Raw genomic sequence first — 15,779 nt, 5'->3', positions numbered from 1 at the left:
GTACATTGGCTTGCGCAGGCCTTACACAGCCACACGCAATTTTCCTCTCGGAGATTGAGGGACAAGTGGATGGCCGACCGTGGCACGGACTGGACAGACAACCAGTGGAATGCTATTCTAGCGGGCGCCAGGGTCGTCCCCCGCAATGCGCGATTCAAGATTATACAGTATTACATCATCCACCGGGCATATCTATCTCCAGACAAACTGAATCGTTACTTCGGACTCACTTCCTCGGCGTGTCCCAGATGCGGCCTCCAAGACTCGGACCTCCTGCATGCACTCTGGAGCTGCGCTCATCTTACCTTGTACTGGTCTGCGGTCGCGGACATGCTGACGGCGGCCACGGGCGAAACTCTTCCCAAGACTTGGGAAGTGTGCCTCTTGGGACTCTACAGGAGGACCAAACAGACCAAGATGCGGGCGCGCTTTTGGGATTTAGGCCTAATCACGGCCAAGCGTCTTATCACACGACGCTGGAAGAGTGCCGACCCACCGCGCCCTACGGACTGGCGCCGCTCTTTTGCCACCTGGGCATGTGCGGAGAGTGTGTCACTTCACAGGGAGGAAACCGCTGGACTCCGGAAATACCCGATCGCCCAAGACTGGGACGCTGCCCTGATTGCGTATCACCACGCATGCACACAAGCCGAAATAGAGTGCCGTCCCGTTGCGACATAGGGAGGGCTCCATCGACTGCTGTCCGCACCCAACATGGGCTCCACCGCCCCTTTCCTTCTCCCCTCCTCCCCTTTGCCCCCCCCCTTTCCCCCCCTCCCCCCCGTCTTCCCCTCCGCTCCGCGCGCCCCCTCCCCCCCCCCGGTGGCCGAGACCGTGTGTGGTGGAGACATCCCCTGCCGCGTTTGCCCTCCTGCTGCTTGTGCCCCCCCCCCCCTTTTTGCCTCGCAGCCGCGGCGACGCCGCTTCCTCACTTGTCCCCGCCCCTGCGTGGCCCATATCGGATGCACCACACACAGTTAGGATCCTGGGTACACTACCACACACACGAATACTAGTCCAACAGTTTTTTGGAATGTTTTTCCCTTCCCCCTGTTTTAGACTTCCCAGTTCACTCTTTGGTTGACACAGAGGCCGATTATACTGTACCCCTAATCATGCCCGACCACACCTCCTCGTCTATATCTCACATGGAGCTGCTTCGATACTTTCGGGACTGGGGAGCGGACACCCAGCGACCCATGACCCATGGGAAGGTATACTGTTGCCTCTATCCTCTGCTGCATTGTACAGGGAACTCAATTTCATGCACTGACTGTGGACTTTTCTTTTTTTGAACACGCTGGGCCCTTTCTGCAGTGCTGCGAACTGCGGGCACTGCACCATGAGTCACTCCCTGGCACAGTCACTTATGTACCAATGCATTTCTACCAGCAACTGTTTATTTTCACTTATGTATAACTGCTGTGTTAACATGTGCAATCTGCTAGGTACTGTTTGTGGCAATAACCCGTTGTTCTGACACTGTATGTATACATACTGGCTTATCTGTGAATTTAAATAAAGTTTGGGACCATTGGTCTTAAAAAAAAAAAGATAGCTCAGTGAGATAATGATGTTGTTACAGAGAGCTTTCTCTAAACTGCAGGACGCAATTTACAATCCTTTTAAAATGAGTCATTGAGTTATGCACCCATATCAAATGGCTACATGTCACCTATTAAGTCATATGTTTGAAAACTTGCTAGTTTTAACTCACTCATTCTTTATTCTAAGGTTGTAAACAGGCTCCCTTCTGTAGTACTAAGCACTTACTACTAAGAGCTATGGGAATGCTTCGTATTTGTGGAACTGTAATTGAAATAGCTGACATTTCTTTAGAGCACAATGACGCGGATATATGTATAATCTGACAAACATACAGGGGCAGGTTTGTCGGACTTGCGCCACGTTTACGCCACCGTTGCGTCACGCAACGGCGGCGTAAACGTGGCGCATCCCTGTGACCCATTTACAACGTGACGCATCTAGGCAGATGCGTCACGTTGTAAAGCCCTGCGCCACATGTGGGCGTTCCGGCGCAGGGTGGGCGTTCCGGGGCAGGTGCGCCTCGCAGAAGGGCCTGCGTGAAATCTACAAGATTTCACACAGGCACCATTAGGCCAATGCTGCGTCAAAACCCTGCGCTTGCTTGAAGCAGGCATAAGGCTTGACGCAGCATTGGACAGATAGGGCCCCCCAGAGCATTGCTGGAGCTGCGTCGCGCTTGTGACGCAACTCCAGCAATGCATCGCCTTTACGGCACAGATGCGTCATGCATCTGTGCCGTTTTTGCCCCATGGTGCGCCGCATTGTAAATGCCGCGCACCAAGGGTGGCGGAACGACGGCGCACAATAACTGGCGCATCCCTGGGGATGCGCCAGTTATTATAAATCTGCTCCACACAGTTTAAGAATGTCTAAATCTCCGTCTCTTCACAGCCTGTGAAGTAACAGGCTGCGTGCCTGTGTTTACTCTCACGGGCATCTGCCTGATTCTGATGGAAAGGCAGTATGGGCCCAGTACCCAACTGTACTCTGTGCGACCTCACACTTTATGTAGCCAGGACGAAACTCAGATTAAACCGAATTGCCGATTGTCCTTTAAGTGAGGCATTTCTGCAGGGTCGCCCTGGAAGGGAAGATAAGAGCGCCCTACCCCTCACCGTGCGTCCTGGTGTCTGCATATTCTACTGGGACGCCGTGGGCACGATTCCCTAGGGCAGCAGGACACTGGTTCCTACTCGAGAACAGCTGCTGCCAGAGCCCGAACCTTACTGTTTCTGGTTGTATTCTAGCCATGACAACTCATACCGTGTCACCAGGGCTCGAGTCGGGGGTACGCATGGGCGGACGGCGTCCACCCACTCTTTTCGCAGGGTGGACACCATCCTCCCTGCCAAGAAGTTGAGCCCACTCTAAAATATGCTGAACTCGTCCCGTTTGAGACACCGGGATACCTTCAGCAGCGCATGCTCGTTATCTGCTTTCCTTCCGAGCAGCAACGTCCAAGGGGGGGGGGGGGGGGGGGTGAGTTTGTCATTTGAGACTTCAGCAGGGCCTTAACCCCTTGGCTGCGGCGGTAATTCCGCCGCAGCGCTGGGGGGGGGGGGCCGCGGCGCCGCCATGCTCGTGACGGAACCACTCCGTCACGAGCCTCGGGCGCGCTGTGCTTGTGTCAATAGAGCGCGCCGCGCAGGCGCGAAATCAGCGCCGAACTTAAGGGCACATTTGGCCTTCTTTGTTCGAGTATCCAGGCTGGGAGATGCCTGAAGCCTCACACCTAGATCTAAGTGCAGAGGAAGGGAAACAAAAGCAGCAGCTTGTTAACACTTCACAAGCGCATAAGAGAGGCACAATTTCCACTTTGTTGGAACCCCAATACATAATAGATATTCATGCACTGTAAGAATGTCAGATGCGTTACTCTGTCCCAGTGCAAAATAACAATTTAAATACCAGTATTTTTTATTTGTTTTACAGCGCTATTCATCCCAATGTAGGGTGCCAGATCACTTTACAGCAAACATACATATTATATTGTCAATAAATCACACACGTTTGTAAATCATTGTACAGGATGTCTTACATAAGACAGTGATGTTACTGAATGTGGGAGTAATATATCATCCTTGATAGCTCACTGTGCTATACTAAATGGATTACAATGCAACTGCATGTAACAAAAGGATCTCTGTGTTCAAAGCAGTAACCTACTTACCTATTTACATAAAATAAAATCTTCCATCTGCATGTTACATGATGTGCTTTGCAGGAGGCCCATTAACCCTGTCTTCTAATTTAAGTCAAAACTAGGACTAGACCAAAAAATCTTTCCATCAAATGTGTTAACCACTAGGCAGCTAAAGCAATCACATCTACATGGAAATGTGCTGCACATGGAATATTATGACTGGTGGGGTAGGCTGGCTGCAGAGTTAGTTTGTCAATCCTTGGGTAAAGAAACCTTTCACGCGCTTTGATGTCACTTCCTGTGATGCCACTTCCCATGATGTTACTTCCTGCAATGCCACGCACCGTGATGTCACTTTCTGTGATACTACCTAACTTGAGTGTCCCCCCACTTCTTTTTTTAGGACTTGTGCCCTGTATGTCACCCTTCCTTAACCAAGCTCATTAGAGAAAAGCTGGTGGTCGAGGCGCCCTCTTGTATTAATGTAACAATCATAGTCATCTCATGAGTGACAGCTAGAAGTAAGTCCTAGACGTTCGTGGTTGAATGATTTCCACAGGTTCAGGGGCGACATGATCCCTACTCCTGGGAGCTCTCCTCGCTCTGGTCTGGCCAGGGCAGGTGACCTGGCAGCTTACAAGGAAGCCAAGGACATGCTCCATCTCACCTATCCTTCTGTGTACGTTTCATGGATATCTCTGTACTGCACATCAGAAATACCACAGGGCAGGGGCGGCCTTAGGCATGTGCAAGCTGTGCACCTGCACAGGGCCACCAAACCCCAGGGGCCGCCACACCAATATATATCCTTAATATAATAATTCCTTGAGGATGGATACATATTTGCGTGGCGGCCCCTGGCAGGGATTTGGCTGCCTCCGGCTCTGTTCCACTTCCAAACACCCTGACCCACCCCTCTTCACGGGCCTCCGCGCCTGCATTACTCCGGGGGCACCCTACCTACACTCCCTGCATGAGCCTGGAGCCGCCCCTGCACAGGGTGGCGCCCTAACACCACAGATAAAGTTATGTCTGTAGTGTCTGTCTTCGTACACACATAAGTAATGAAGCAGGCAGCGGGAACGCATTGGTTAGCTTCTATATTAATAAGTACCTGGCATACAGGAAACAGATCCCCTCCGGTCCTTTGTCACAGCATCAGTGACTCACAGAAGGCTGGTCAGTAGCACCAAGACCGGTACACATCCCAATTTCCACAGCAAGTGATACAAACCATAACACATACCCCTCCAATAATGAAATAAAAATAAGGCAATACATTTTAAACAATGACCCCTACTACCAACTATACAAAAAACAATAATAAACATAAATACACAATTAACTAACCCCACAAAATAATCCTCCAACCACCCAGGCAGCTCCCTCTTTCTGTTCTCAAAGTCTGTCACTTCCACTTGTGGTTCTTGCACATCACCCTCTTCTAAAGCACCACTGGTGCACTCCTCTGAATTTACACTAGGCACTCACAGGGTGTCCTCGATACCGTCCAATGGTGGTGTGGATTGCTCACCGGTAAACTCAACCATATCTCCCGACCAAAGGTAATCCTTGCTTCCACTGGCCTCCTTACCATCACAGTTCTTTTACTGATCATTCAAACCCAAAGCCACCTGCTTCAGGTTCCACACTTTCCCACTCCTGAGTCTAGTATCCACCAATGGTGCAAATAAATTGACTTTCACCCTTTGACACTTTATAAGGTTTCTACACCTGTACCAAATCTCCATTTTATACATGAATAGGTTTGACACTATGAACAGTATCGTTGTAAGATTTACTCTGTACATGTGTCTCTTCTAATTTCTTCTTAACCAGGTCAGGTGGCCATTGTTTCAGTGTACTGTCATGCACCCACGCCAGAGTGAACGCACATCTGGGCCTCCTTCCTCCCATAACCAGAAATTGATACATGCCTGTGGTATTATTCACTGTCACCCTATAAGCCCACGCAGCCTTCCGTACAGCAATGTGCCAATTGTGCGGCTTCCGAACCGCACTCTGACTAACCCCCTTAATCACACAGCTAAACCTTTCCACAGTACCATTCCAACTGGGATTATAAAGTGATGTAGTCTTGTGCTTCACACCCACCTTCTCAAAATAAGCCTTGGCTGCATTAGAAACAAACTGCACACCATTATGGCTTAACAACACTCCCGGAATCCCTTCTGAACAAAAAGCCCTATCCAAAAATCCCAAAACTGTGGCTGTATTGGCTCTCTCCACAATATCCACAACAGGCCATTTAGAAAAGAGATCCATCAGTATTATCACATATTCCTGCAACTCCCCCACGGTGCCCAATGAATCCACAGCTGCATGTTCCCAAGGGTCACTGGGAAGGACATAGTCACTCATTAGTGGTTTTAAAGTTCACAAGGATTTGTCAGTAGAAGTACTTCCGGAGGTCCTGACAAACCTTTCTCCTGCCTTATCCACTCCAGGTCACCAAATTAATTAATGTACCACCGATTTGGTCCTCATGATCCCAAAATGTACTTCATGACAGAGACTTAAAATGACCTCACAAATCAGTTCCTTGTCAATGGACAACTCTGAACTAACTCCTTGAAAGGATTTGCACCCATCTGTTAACAGTTCTTTTTTTGGCCAGCCTTCAGACATATTTCTCAAAATTAATTGCAAAATAGTATCCTCCTTTTGTTCCTTCTCCCAAGCCTCCTTTTTGATAGCCGATGAACCAGAATCATGTACCAACGCAATCTTAAAATCGCTCCAGGGATCATCCTCACAATTTTTCTAAAGGGCAAGGCATCCTTGATAGGCAATCTGCCACCAAGTTGTCTTTGCCAGGATCAGACACAATGTGATGGATGTAATCTTTCCTCATAGATATTCTTGCAGACCTAGCAGACGCGGTAACATTCCTCTCCGTGGTCAGTAATTTAACTAAAGGCTTGTGATCACACTGAAAGGTAACCCGTCTACCCCACACAAAGACACAAATGTGCTCTCACACTTAAGCATGTTAGTGGATGTATGACAGTACAACGCGATCATTTTGATTGTGGTACTTTACATTGCGGTTTTTACAATGCAAGTTGTTACAACGACTTGCGTTGCAGGGCACTGGATTGAGGATTAATATGATTTTCTATTCCAACTCCAGCCCACGTTACAGTAGGGAAGGTGTTGGAATAGAAAATCGCACTATTCCTTAACCAAGAGCACCATCCAGCGCAAGTCGTAGTAATGACTTGCGTTGTAATGGCTGCGTGGTAAAGGTCGTACGGTGTAAATACCGTGTTGTAAATGGTTTCCCCATGCTAGTGCCTGCTTCTCAATAATGGGATATTTCTCTTCAGCAGGAGACAAGGATCTGGATGCAAAAAGAATAATACTTTCATTACCTTTATCATCTCTCTGTGACAGTACTGCTCCTAACCCTTTATCACTTGCATCTGTGGTTAGGAAACAATCCACTTTAGGATCAAAACTACCTACTGCAGGCAATCTTTCCAAATCATACTAAATTCTACGGAATGCCGCCTCACTTTGCATGTCACACAGGGCCTTCACTTGTTTTTTTTTAGCAGTTGTCTAATATTGTTCACTTTACTTGAAAATTAGGGATACATTTTGCGCAGTATTTGGCCATTTTCAAGTACGACCTTACTTCATCTTTGTTTGCAGGTTGGGGTCCCAGTAATAGCATTGACCAATGATGGTTTAGATTTGCCCCCCTCCTTCACTGAACACATTCACAAGTAAGTCACTTGTTCAGCTCTCAGTCAGCACTTTACTTTCCAGAATTCCTAACACCTTCTGTAACCTCTCATCGTACTTCATTCTGCTCGCCCCAAAAACCAAAAAACGTCCAGAAAGAATATTACTCAATTCTTCCTCCCAAACACTCTGTGAATCAGGCTGGTCAGGGCCAAAAAGCATTCATTTGAATTGAAAACACCCAAAAGGTGTTATGAAAGCTGTGAGTTTCCTGGACATGGGTGTAAGGGAGATCTGATGGTACGCAGCTGGAAGGCCTATTGTTGAAAACAATGCCCCCCCCCCTTCAAGCAGGACAACATTGCTGTGATGTTTGGTAAGCGAAAGCGATGAAATACGATATTATTATTAAAAGGTGGTAAGCCCACACATGGATGGATTTTACCATTACTACGGCACACTATCACCACTGGAGAGATCCAGTCCGAACTCTCTACAGGTTTAATCTCATCCATTTCCACAAGCTTGTCTAGCTCCTTTGATACCTCCTCCTGCACCATCATTGGTACCAACCTCACTTTGTGTACCCCGGAGTGGCAACACTTTTGAGTACTATATAATGTTCAAAACCTTCCTGCATTCCTAAATGTTTGCTAAACACCTTCGGAATTTTTTTGCTTTGTCATTTCCCACAGAGTTCCCTTCATCTACCATTAACATCTTTTCCATGCTGTTCGGATCTAGAACAATATGTAGTTTACAGCGGTCATGCCACTCCAGGATAGATGGTCCGTGTTTTGCCACATACAGCTTTCCTCTCGCTTACTTGCCCTTGAAAACAAAGGCTAACCATCTGAAACCCAACAAATGTATTATTTCACCATTGGAACTCTGTTGATTGATATCTGATTGTGAAAGATGTGTGCCACATCACCAGTGACTCACAGAATGCTGGCCAGTGAAGCCAAGCCCTGTACACAATCCAAGTTCCACAATAAGTAACATAAACCATAACATGGTGTTTGTCTTTATGATGGTGAAAGTGGGTAAGGTGGGCACTCCTCACAAATAAAGTCCAACACCCATATCCCAATGGAGGGCCCTCTGACCAGTTTTACTTGTAGCTAAAGCCATTAGCCTCGATACACTTCACCTCTGATCGCTTGTGCTCACGTTGATTTGACCTTTCCTCGGCGGTTCTCCACCTTTACCCTCTACACCAGTGGTTTCAACCTTTTGAAATCTGTGGATCCCCACTGAATCATTATTGGAATCCAGGGACCCTTCTGAGTCATCGCTTGTAGTTGGCGACCCTGATTGTAGCAATTTTGATGATTTGAACCACAAAACAATGCAGAAGCTTTCATCCAAGAAGTACACACATGATGAAAAATTTTATTCAATTCACAAATACAAAAATCTAAATTGTAATTTTAGTGGAAGGTTGGAGAGTTTCTAAATTCCATTAAGGTCACGTTTCCCCCAAACTGTGTTCTAATTGGTGCACTTGCACTGCTCCCACAAATAAATCTGAGGATAACAACTTTATAGTTAGCCTCCAAATTCAAATTCCTTCACATTTACAGAATATTTTAAAATATTCATATTTGCAGTTAAAATTAATCTGGCAGTATCATATAATTTGCTAAATTGTCACTGACCCAAGTAGGTGTCACGGACCCTAGGTTTCCCTTGACCACAGATTAAGAACCAGTACTCGACACTGCAGACCATCAGGCTCCTAAGGCCTAATATGCAGCCTCAACCCCACACTCAAAATCAGCATCAGCTTTGTCAAACGGAATCTGCAATGCTGCATATAAATATATAAATATATATATATATATATATATATATATATATGTTTTTTGCACAAAGGACGCCGCACACAGCAACTTCTTTTTATCGGTTTATTTCAGTGCCCAGTCTAACACAACGCGTTTCAGCCTGACGGCCTTGCTCACGTGAGCAAGGTCGTCAGGCTGAAACGCGTTGGTGTTAGACTGGGCACTGAAATAAACCGATAAAAAGAAGTTGCTGTGTGCGGCGTCCTTTGTGCAAAAAACTGTCTTTTTGGCCATTGGTCTGGCCCAACGCCAGCACCCGCTGTGGAGCGATCCTGTGAGCAGACCACATTGTTTGAAATTGAAAATATATATATATGTATATATATATATACATATATATATATATATATATATATATTCTCTCCTCCAATGCCGGTTTGCGCACCTTGGGCTGTCGCGGAACGGTCCCGGATAGGCCACCGACAGGCCTTAAATTTTTACGCCAATTACCTCCTCTTTTCAGAAGTAAGCCAGGACGCCCGGAGTTTGTTTGCAGAATTTATTCAGCAGAGTGAAAAAGTGCGACGCGTTTCGCCGATAAGGCTTGCTCACGCTCGTCTTGATTACATTGACGGCCATTTTTAAAGTGCTCAAAACACACCCCCAAGTGTATACATATCACCACCATGGTAATGCGGGCTGCCATATTGTAAGGATACTTGTACAATACATTTCACTACTTCATTATATGTACATTATGCTGATATCATAGTTAATCACTGTGCCATGAGTTATATCGTTAGTATAACGTAATCATATTGAACGAATCAAAATAAAACACAATGTACTAATTGTAGGATATGTTCGTTAATGTCACTGCTATTTAAACCAAGCAACATTCAAGCCTGTAAAATGGTTAAATAGACCCATGTTATGCCATATGCAACCAGAGTTGTCACAACACCCGACAGATACTGTATTTCGTAAGTCGCGATCACGTGTTATGCATCTATACGTAACCCAGGTTCTCATTGGGTATTCAGCAACAGGCTCGTGTTAAGCCTGATGCGATTGGTTCATGTTGCTTTTGTTATCGCGTGTGATGCAAGCTTGCAAAGTCCTTGCCCCAGTGGGCTAAAGTTGTACGTTTGTATTGCCAGGTTTCGTAGGTACATAGTTCAATACGAGAGCCATTATCGGTTGCTGATACTTCCAAAATCATGGAACAAGTTCTCGCCCCAGTGGGCAAATCATGCACATTACACTTAGTATACATATGGTGTCAATGGTAGTATTCAACAGATTCATTGTATCCAGCAGTTCCCCACATTACCTGTGAATAAAATTAAAATATTTAAAATACAGACAGCAAATTTTCTAATTAATGACATAAATTATACATAATTATTCTTCATACAGATGTACTGACAGTTCCTCACTTGTATTAAGCCCCGAAGGGGTTAGACATTGAAAGTCAATTATGTATTTAGACTCTAGCTTTCTCATGGAAAGTTCGTAATTGCCACCTCGTATTTCCAGATCAACACAGTCAATAACCACCATGCGTAGTTTGGTCTCATCTTGCATGTGGTGCTCAAAAAAATGTCTTGTGACCGGATATTGTCTGTTGAGATTCCGTATCGCTCTCAGATGTTCCAACACCCTCTTTTTAGCCTCATGCTTAGTGCTGCCCACATACCATTTGTTACATGGGCATATCAATAAATAAACACTATATAGGGTGTTGCATGTTAGTCTCTTTTTGATTGTAAATTCTCTAGATGTTCCTGGTATCGTTAAGTTCTTACAGTCTCTGCTAAATTTGCAAGCTTTGCATTTTCTGCAGCATATAAACCCCACATTTGTAGCATGACCTGATTGACTTATCTCTGTTACATAATTTTGACTGAGCTCATCCCGTAAGGATTTACCCTTCCGGAACGTGATCTGGGGATTGTCGCTTAAATACTTCTTGAGATGTTCATCGGTGTTTAAAACATGCCAGTGTTTTTTAAACACCTTTCTCACATCTTGAGATTGCCCCGAGAAGGTAGTAATGAATCTGATTGTTTCAGATTCTGTCTGGGGCAATTTTTGAGCTAATAGTTCGTCCCTGGTTTTGATGTTACTGCGTTCTACTGCTTTGGCAATTACTTTGTTACCATATCCTCTTTCTCTAAACCTCTGACACATCACAACTTCTTCTCTTTTGTACCCATCTTGTGTACTACAGTTGCGCCTAGCGCGCAGTAGTTCTCCATAGGGGATACTGTAAACAAGATTCTTGGGATGGCAACTTGAAGCTCTCAAAAGGCTATTTCCTGATGTGCTCTTTCTGAAGAGTTTAGTGGTCAGGGTGTTATTGACCACTTCCACTTCTACATCCAGGAATTCCATCTTTGTCTCACTAATGTGTTCAGTTAAGACCAGGTTCAAAGTGTTGACATTCATTTTGTCAATGAACTGTTTTGCAGAGTTCATGTCACCATTCCAAATGAAAAAAATATCGTCAATGTATCGCAGCCACAGGGACACATTGTTGAATTCAACCATTTCTTGGACAACCTGCTCCTCCCACCAGCCCATGAATAAATTTGCGTAGCTGGGGGCGAAGCAGGTTCCCATGGCTGTGCCCTGTGACTGACGATACATGACATCATTAAAATAAAAAAAATTGTTAGTGAGACAGAAGTCTATCATAGACAAGAGCATTTGGGAATGTAGTAACAGTGAGATCGACCTGGTATTTAAATGATGTTTAACTGCTTTCAAACCATGTTCGTGTTGAATGCTTGTATGAAGACTGCTAACATCCAGGGTGACCAGAGTAAAGTTTGTCTCCCAATGAATCCCATTGATGATACTCAGGAATTGGGTGGTATCTTTAACATACGATGGTAATGCCACCACAAAGGTTCTCAAATAGTGATCGATGTATTTGGAAGTGTGTTCAAGAAGGGAACCAATGGAAGAAACAATGGGGCGACCCGGTGGATTGCATCGATCTTTATGGAGTTTTGGGAGGAGATACAATATTGGGATCTTCGGTGGGCACAGTATAGATATTGATATTCCTCGGTTTCTATCAACCCCTTATCCTTCCACTCCCGAAGTAGATCTCTAAAGTTGCTGTTGGATTTTAAAACAGCTATCTATCACTTCTGCAGTAACATGCTGTATCCTGTAATTGTCTCAAGCCCTCCTGGAGGTACTTCTGCTTGTCAAGGACCACAACATTCCCTCCCTTGTCGGACTGTTGTATCACTATGTCCTTGTCTGCTCTGAGGGATTCAATAGACAATTGTTGAGTCTGAGATAGATTCTTGTTACTCTCGGGTATCTTCTTACATCTTAGTTTCAAGAGATCTTTTAATACACCCCTTTCGAACACATCTATCGTGTCACATTGAACTGCAGGTAAGAACACACTTTTAGGTTTGAATTTCAACCCTGGGTTGTTATCTAGGTCAAAACCCCAACTCTCCCAATCAGGTCATTCTCTCATATTCACACCATCCCCATGAATGTCCTCTAATAATGCAATATCCTCTACATCAAGATTACTCAGCATATTGCTAGCAGGCACCGTTAGTCTGTCCTTAGGTTTGGTGCAGTACCATTTTTTTAATTTTAACTTTCTTGCAAACAAAAACAAGTCTATACGGGTCTGTGCAAAGTTCATGTTTTGTGAAGGACAGAAGGAAAGGCCAAGTGCCAAGATCTCTCTCTCTCACCTTCAGTTAGCACATGACGAGAAAGGTTCACCACAGTGATATTAATTTCGAATTCTTGCTCCTTGTTGCCATTCCCATTGGAGCTTGTGTGGCGTTTGATCCTCCTCTTTTTTGCTTGTTTGTTCCTCCTGTTCCTCCTCTGCTTCCACGTCCTCGACCTCTTTGTTTCCCCCCTTCCCCCTGAAAGGTGTCTGTCCGATTCTGGCTCATCATCTGGAACTGTGTTAAAAAATTCACCTTCTTGTTGACATTCATGGAGGGCTCTTGAGTGATGCCAGATGTAGAGGCGTCCGATAAGTTTCCATCCGATACATCGCTTTCAACTGCCTCGGCGCTTGGTCCTGACTTTGGTTGACCGGCCAACGCCATCCCTGTTTTCTTGTCAAAGAGATGGTCGTACTTTTTCTGAAATGTTAAAGTACGTCCAGAGTGATAGTCTTTGAAATCCTTAATGAATTTCCGTTGTTTTTTGGCTGTAATTTCTTCTTCCAATTTCTCCATTTTAACATTCAGTTTCTTTAGATGTTCTTCTAATGCTTCCTTTGCCATCAGCGGTTCAATTTCCGCTAAAAGATCCTCTATGTCTTTCAGAAGCTTGGCCCGGTCTTTCAGGGCATATTTCACAAGGATTTTCATCATTATCATAGAACATGATGAGGTGTTGTCTGACCATTCATTGATCATATCTGGATCAGGATCTTCATATGTTGGAATTGTAAAGATCCGGAGGCCTCTTGGAACTCGTTTGACCTCAATGTATCTGGATAGTGACTCCGCCTCCCACCACTTGAAGAGTTCTTTTTTGTATAGTTTTTCTAGCATACCTAATTTTGTTTGCAGGGTTATTTCTTGGCCGATACTAGCTGAAGTCTGGGCTGGCTCTGTGTTTACATCTGCAATATTGAAGAATAATTTGTCCGCTGTCTGTTTTCGACGAGAGTCCAATTCACCTGCCATGGTGATGTTATTTGGGCAAACAGTTTCCGTGTGTGTCTAGAAGCTTCTGATCGCCTATCAGCTTCTGCACGCTCTCCTACTTTCGTGTATTGGCGATGGTTGGCAGAGATCCCGTTCCATGCACGCCTACGTAATAGCTTCAAGGTGCTCCCACCTTGTTGCTCTCCGCCAGCGTGCCTCCACAGGTCCTCCGCTTCTCCTCCGTGTCGATATACACACAGCAAGAATCCTGAAACTTCGGAACCTCCGTCTCCAAGAACTCAGGTACAGAACTTCAAACAATGTGCTCCAGACAGAAAATAGTTCAGTGCATAATCTTTTTATTGCAGTTTAGCCAGCATGACGCATTTCGGCTGCGGGGCAGCAGCCTTGATCACATGACACCCCGAACATAGTGCTCGACTTAAATAAAAACACTTCCTGGTCAGGCTAGATTGCTCGGCAAGTAGAAACAGAGAAAATGCTACCAGTAATCACATAAATATCCTGGATCCAAATAAACAATGTACATGGTAAATCGTAAATACTAGCAATTAAAACATAAATATGTTTTAAAACCAGATAATATGTTTATGATAAAAAAATGCAATACAAAAGGTAAATATTGATAAAAACGTGTAAAAATCAGAGTCAATCAATATTATTGTAGTCCTTAATACAAATATATATATATGTATTTATATATATGTGTGTGTGTGTGTGTGTGTGTGTTGATATCTATATCTAAATAAACATATATACATACATATATATATATTTTTCAAAACAAAAGTCCTTCCTCTACGAAAAGACATAAGCCCACACAGGTAAGCTGGGTTTCCTGTTTTTATTTCATTTCAGCAAAGTGAACAGCATGATGCATTTCTGCACAATTGCCTTCTTCAGATGCCTCTTGTCGCCTCGGAATTCACTGTCCGCTTTTAAAATGTAGAGCGCCTCACTGGGATTGGTGGAGACACTCCAGCATGCTTCAGAGGGCGGGTAATCCAAACTCAATGTCCTGAGTCCTTTTGGTGCAGAGACACATGCGTACGTACCTGCCCCAGTGGGCAGTGTCTGCAGCTCCACCTCTGAATCATTGGTCTTATTGTGGAGAGAAAAGCTGGATTAAAAGACCTTCATCCAGCCGAAAATGCCAACAGCGTGCCGGAACACGCACCCTTTCAGTGAGTATGGGTGTTGGGTATGCAGTCATGACCCAGCAATTACCGGCTGGGTCATGACTGAATGACAGATGTATATATATTACCCACTGGCAGGTCGCCATTACAGTAAGGACCGTGTTTCTATTCAAAAAGCGTTTTTTCTTTTGCCAATATTTTTGGCGCCATTTGACGAATCTTTGCAAAGTTTTCAAACCTAATGGTCCACTTACTTTAGCTGCTGTGTTGAAAATGTCAGGGTGATTCGTCAAGCACTGTTGACGCAGCTACAGCCCGAACTTCTGAGCAGAATTACACCAAATTTGACAGAAAGGTAGCTTTTGGTCCAGAGCACACTTTTTTTGTTAAATGGTGTAAATCCGTGCAGTAGTTCCTGAACTATTTAAAGATTTCTCAGATATACAAATATGGCCACTGAGGATCTGCGAACCCTCCTAATCTTGAGCCTACAATCTGATTGGCAGCCAACACTTCAAACTAGGAAGTGTTGGCAGCCATCTTGTAACTTGGTTGAACAGAGTCACAGGAAAAAAGGTTAAAAAACATTAAAAATCAAAAAAAGGGGTCGGGGTAGAAACACCCTGACCCCCTGGGCCTGCTCAAGCATTTTATTAAAAACATTACGTCAAGAGTCGCGGTAGATTCACGAATCCGGACAAATTGTGTTTAAAAAACGAAGCGCAGGCTCCTGTGTATTATTTTATTTAAGCTTCCGGGTGGGCCACGTCCCAGGGGC

The 15,779-nt window shown here is 44.8% G+C and overlaps 2 protein-coding genes across 2 annotated transcripts in view; one reads left to right on the top strand and one right to left on the bottom strand.

The window, feature by feature from the left end:
* Positions 1–15,779, top strand: part of TMEM150B (transmembrane protein 150B) — a 135,706-nt gene that overhangs the window by 14,632 nt on the left and 105,295 nt on the right. The window lies entirely within an intron of this gene.
* LOC144767537 (uncharacterized) lies at positions 9,660–14,124 on the bottom strand. The gene is made up of 2 exons (XM_078650958.1): positions 12,924–14,124; positions 9,660–10,522 (listed from the first exon to the last, which is right to left on the bottom strand). The coding sequence occupies exon 1, from the start codon at positions 13,878–13,880 to the stop codon at positions 12,951–12,953; it is 930 nt and encodes a 309-aa protein (XP_078507084.1). The 5' UTR covers positions 13,881–14,124; the 3' UTR covers positions 9,660–10,522; positions 12,924–12,950.

Source organism: Lissotriton helveticus, chromosome 7 (genome assembly GCF_964261635.1).
Source record: "Lissotriton helveticus chromosome 7, aLisHel1.1, whole genome shotgun sequence".
In the NCBI taxonomy this organism is placed as follows: Eukaryota; Metazoa; Chordata; class Amphibia; order Caudata; family Salamandridae; genus Lissotriton; species Lissotriton helveticus.
Note: the sequence above shows the minus strand (reverse complement) of the source record. Positions and strands in the feature narration are given on the sequence as shown.

Coding starts and splice junctions, on each gene's coding strand:
- LOC144767537 (XM_078650958.1), bottom strand. CDS start 13,880: ATGGCAGGTGAATTGGACTCTCGTCGAAAACAGACAGCGGACAAATTA.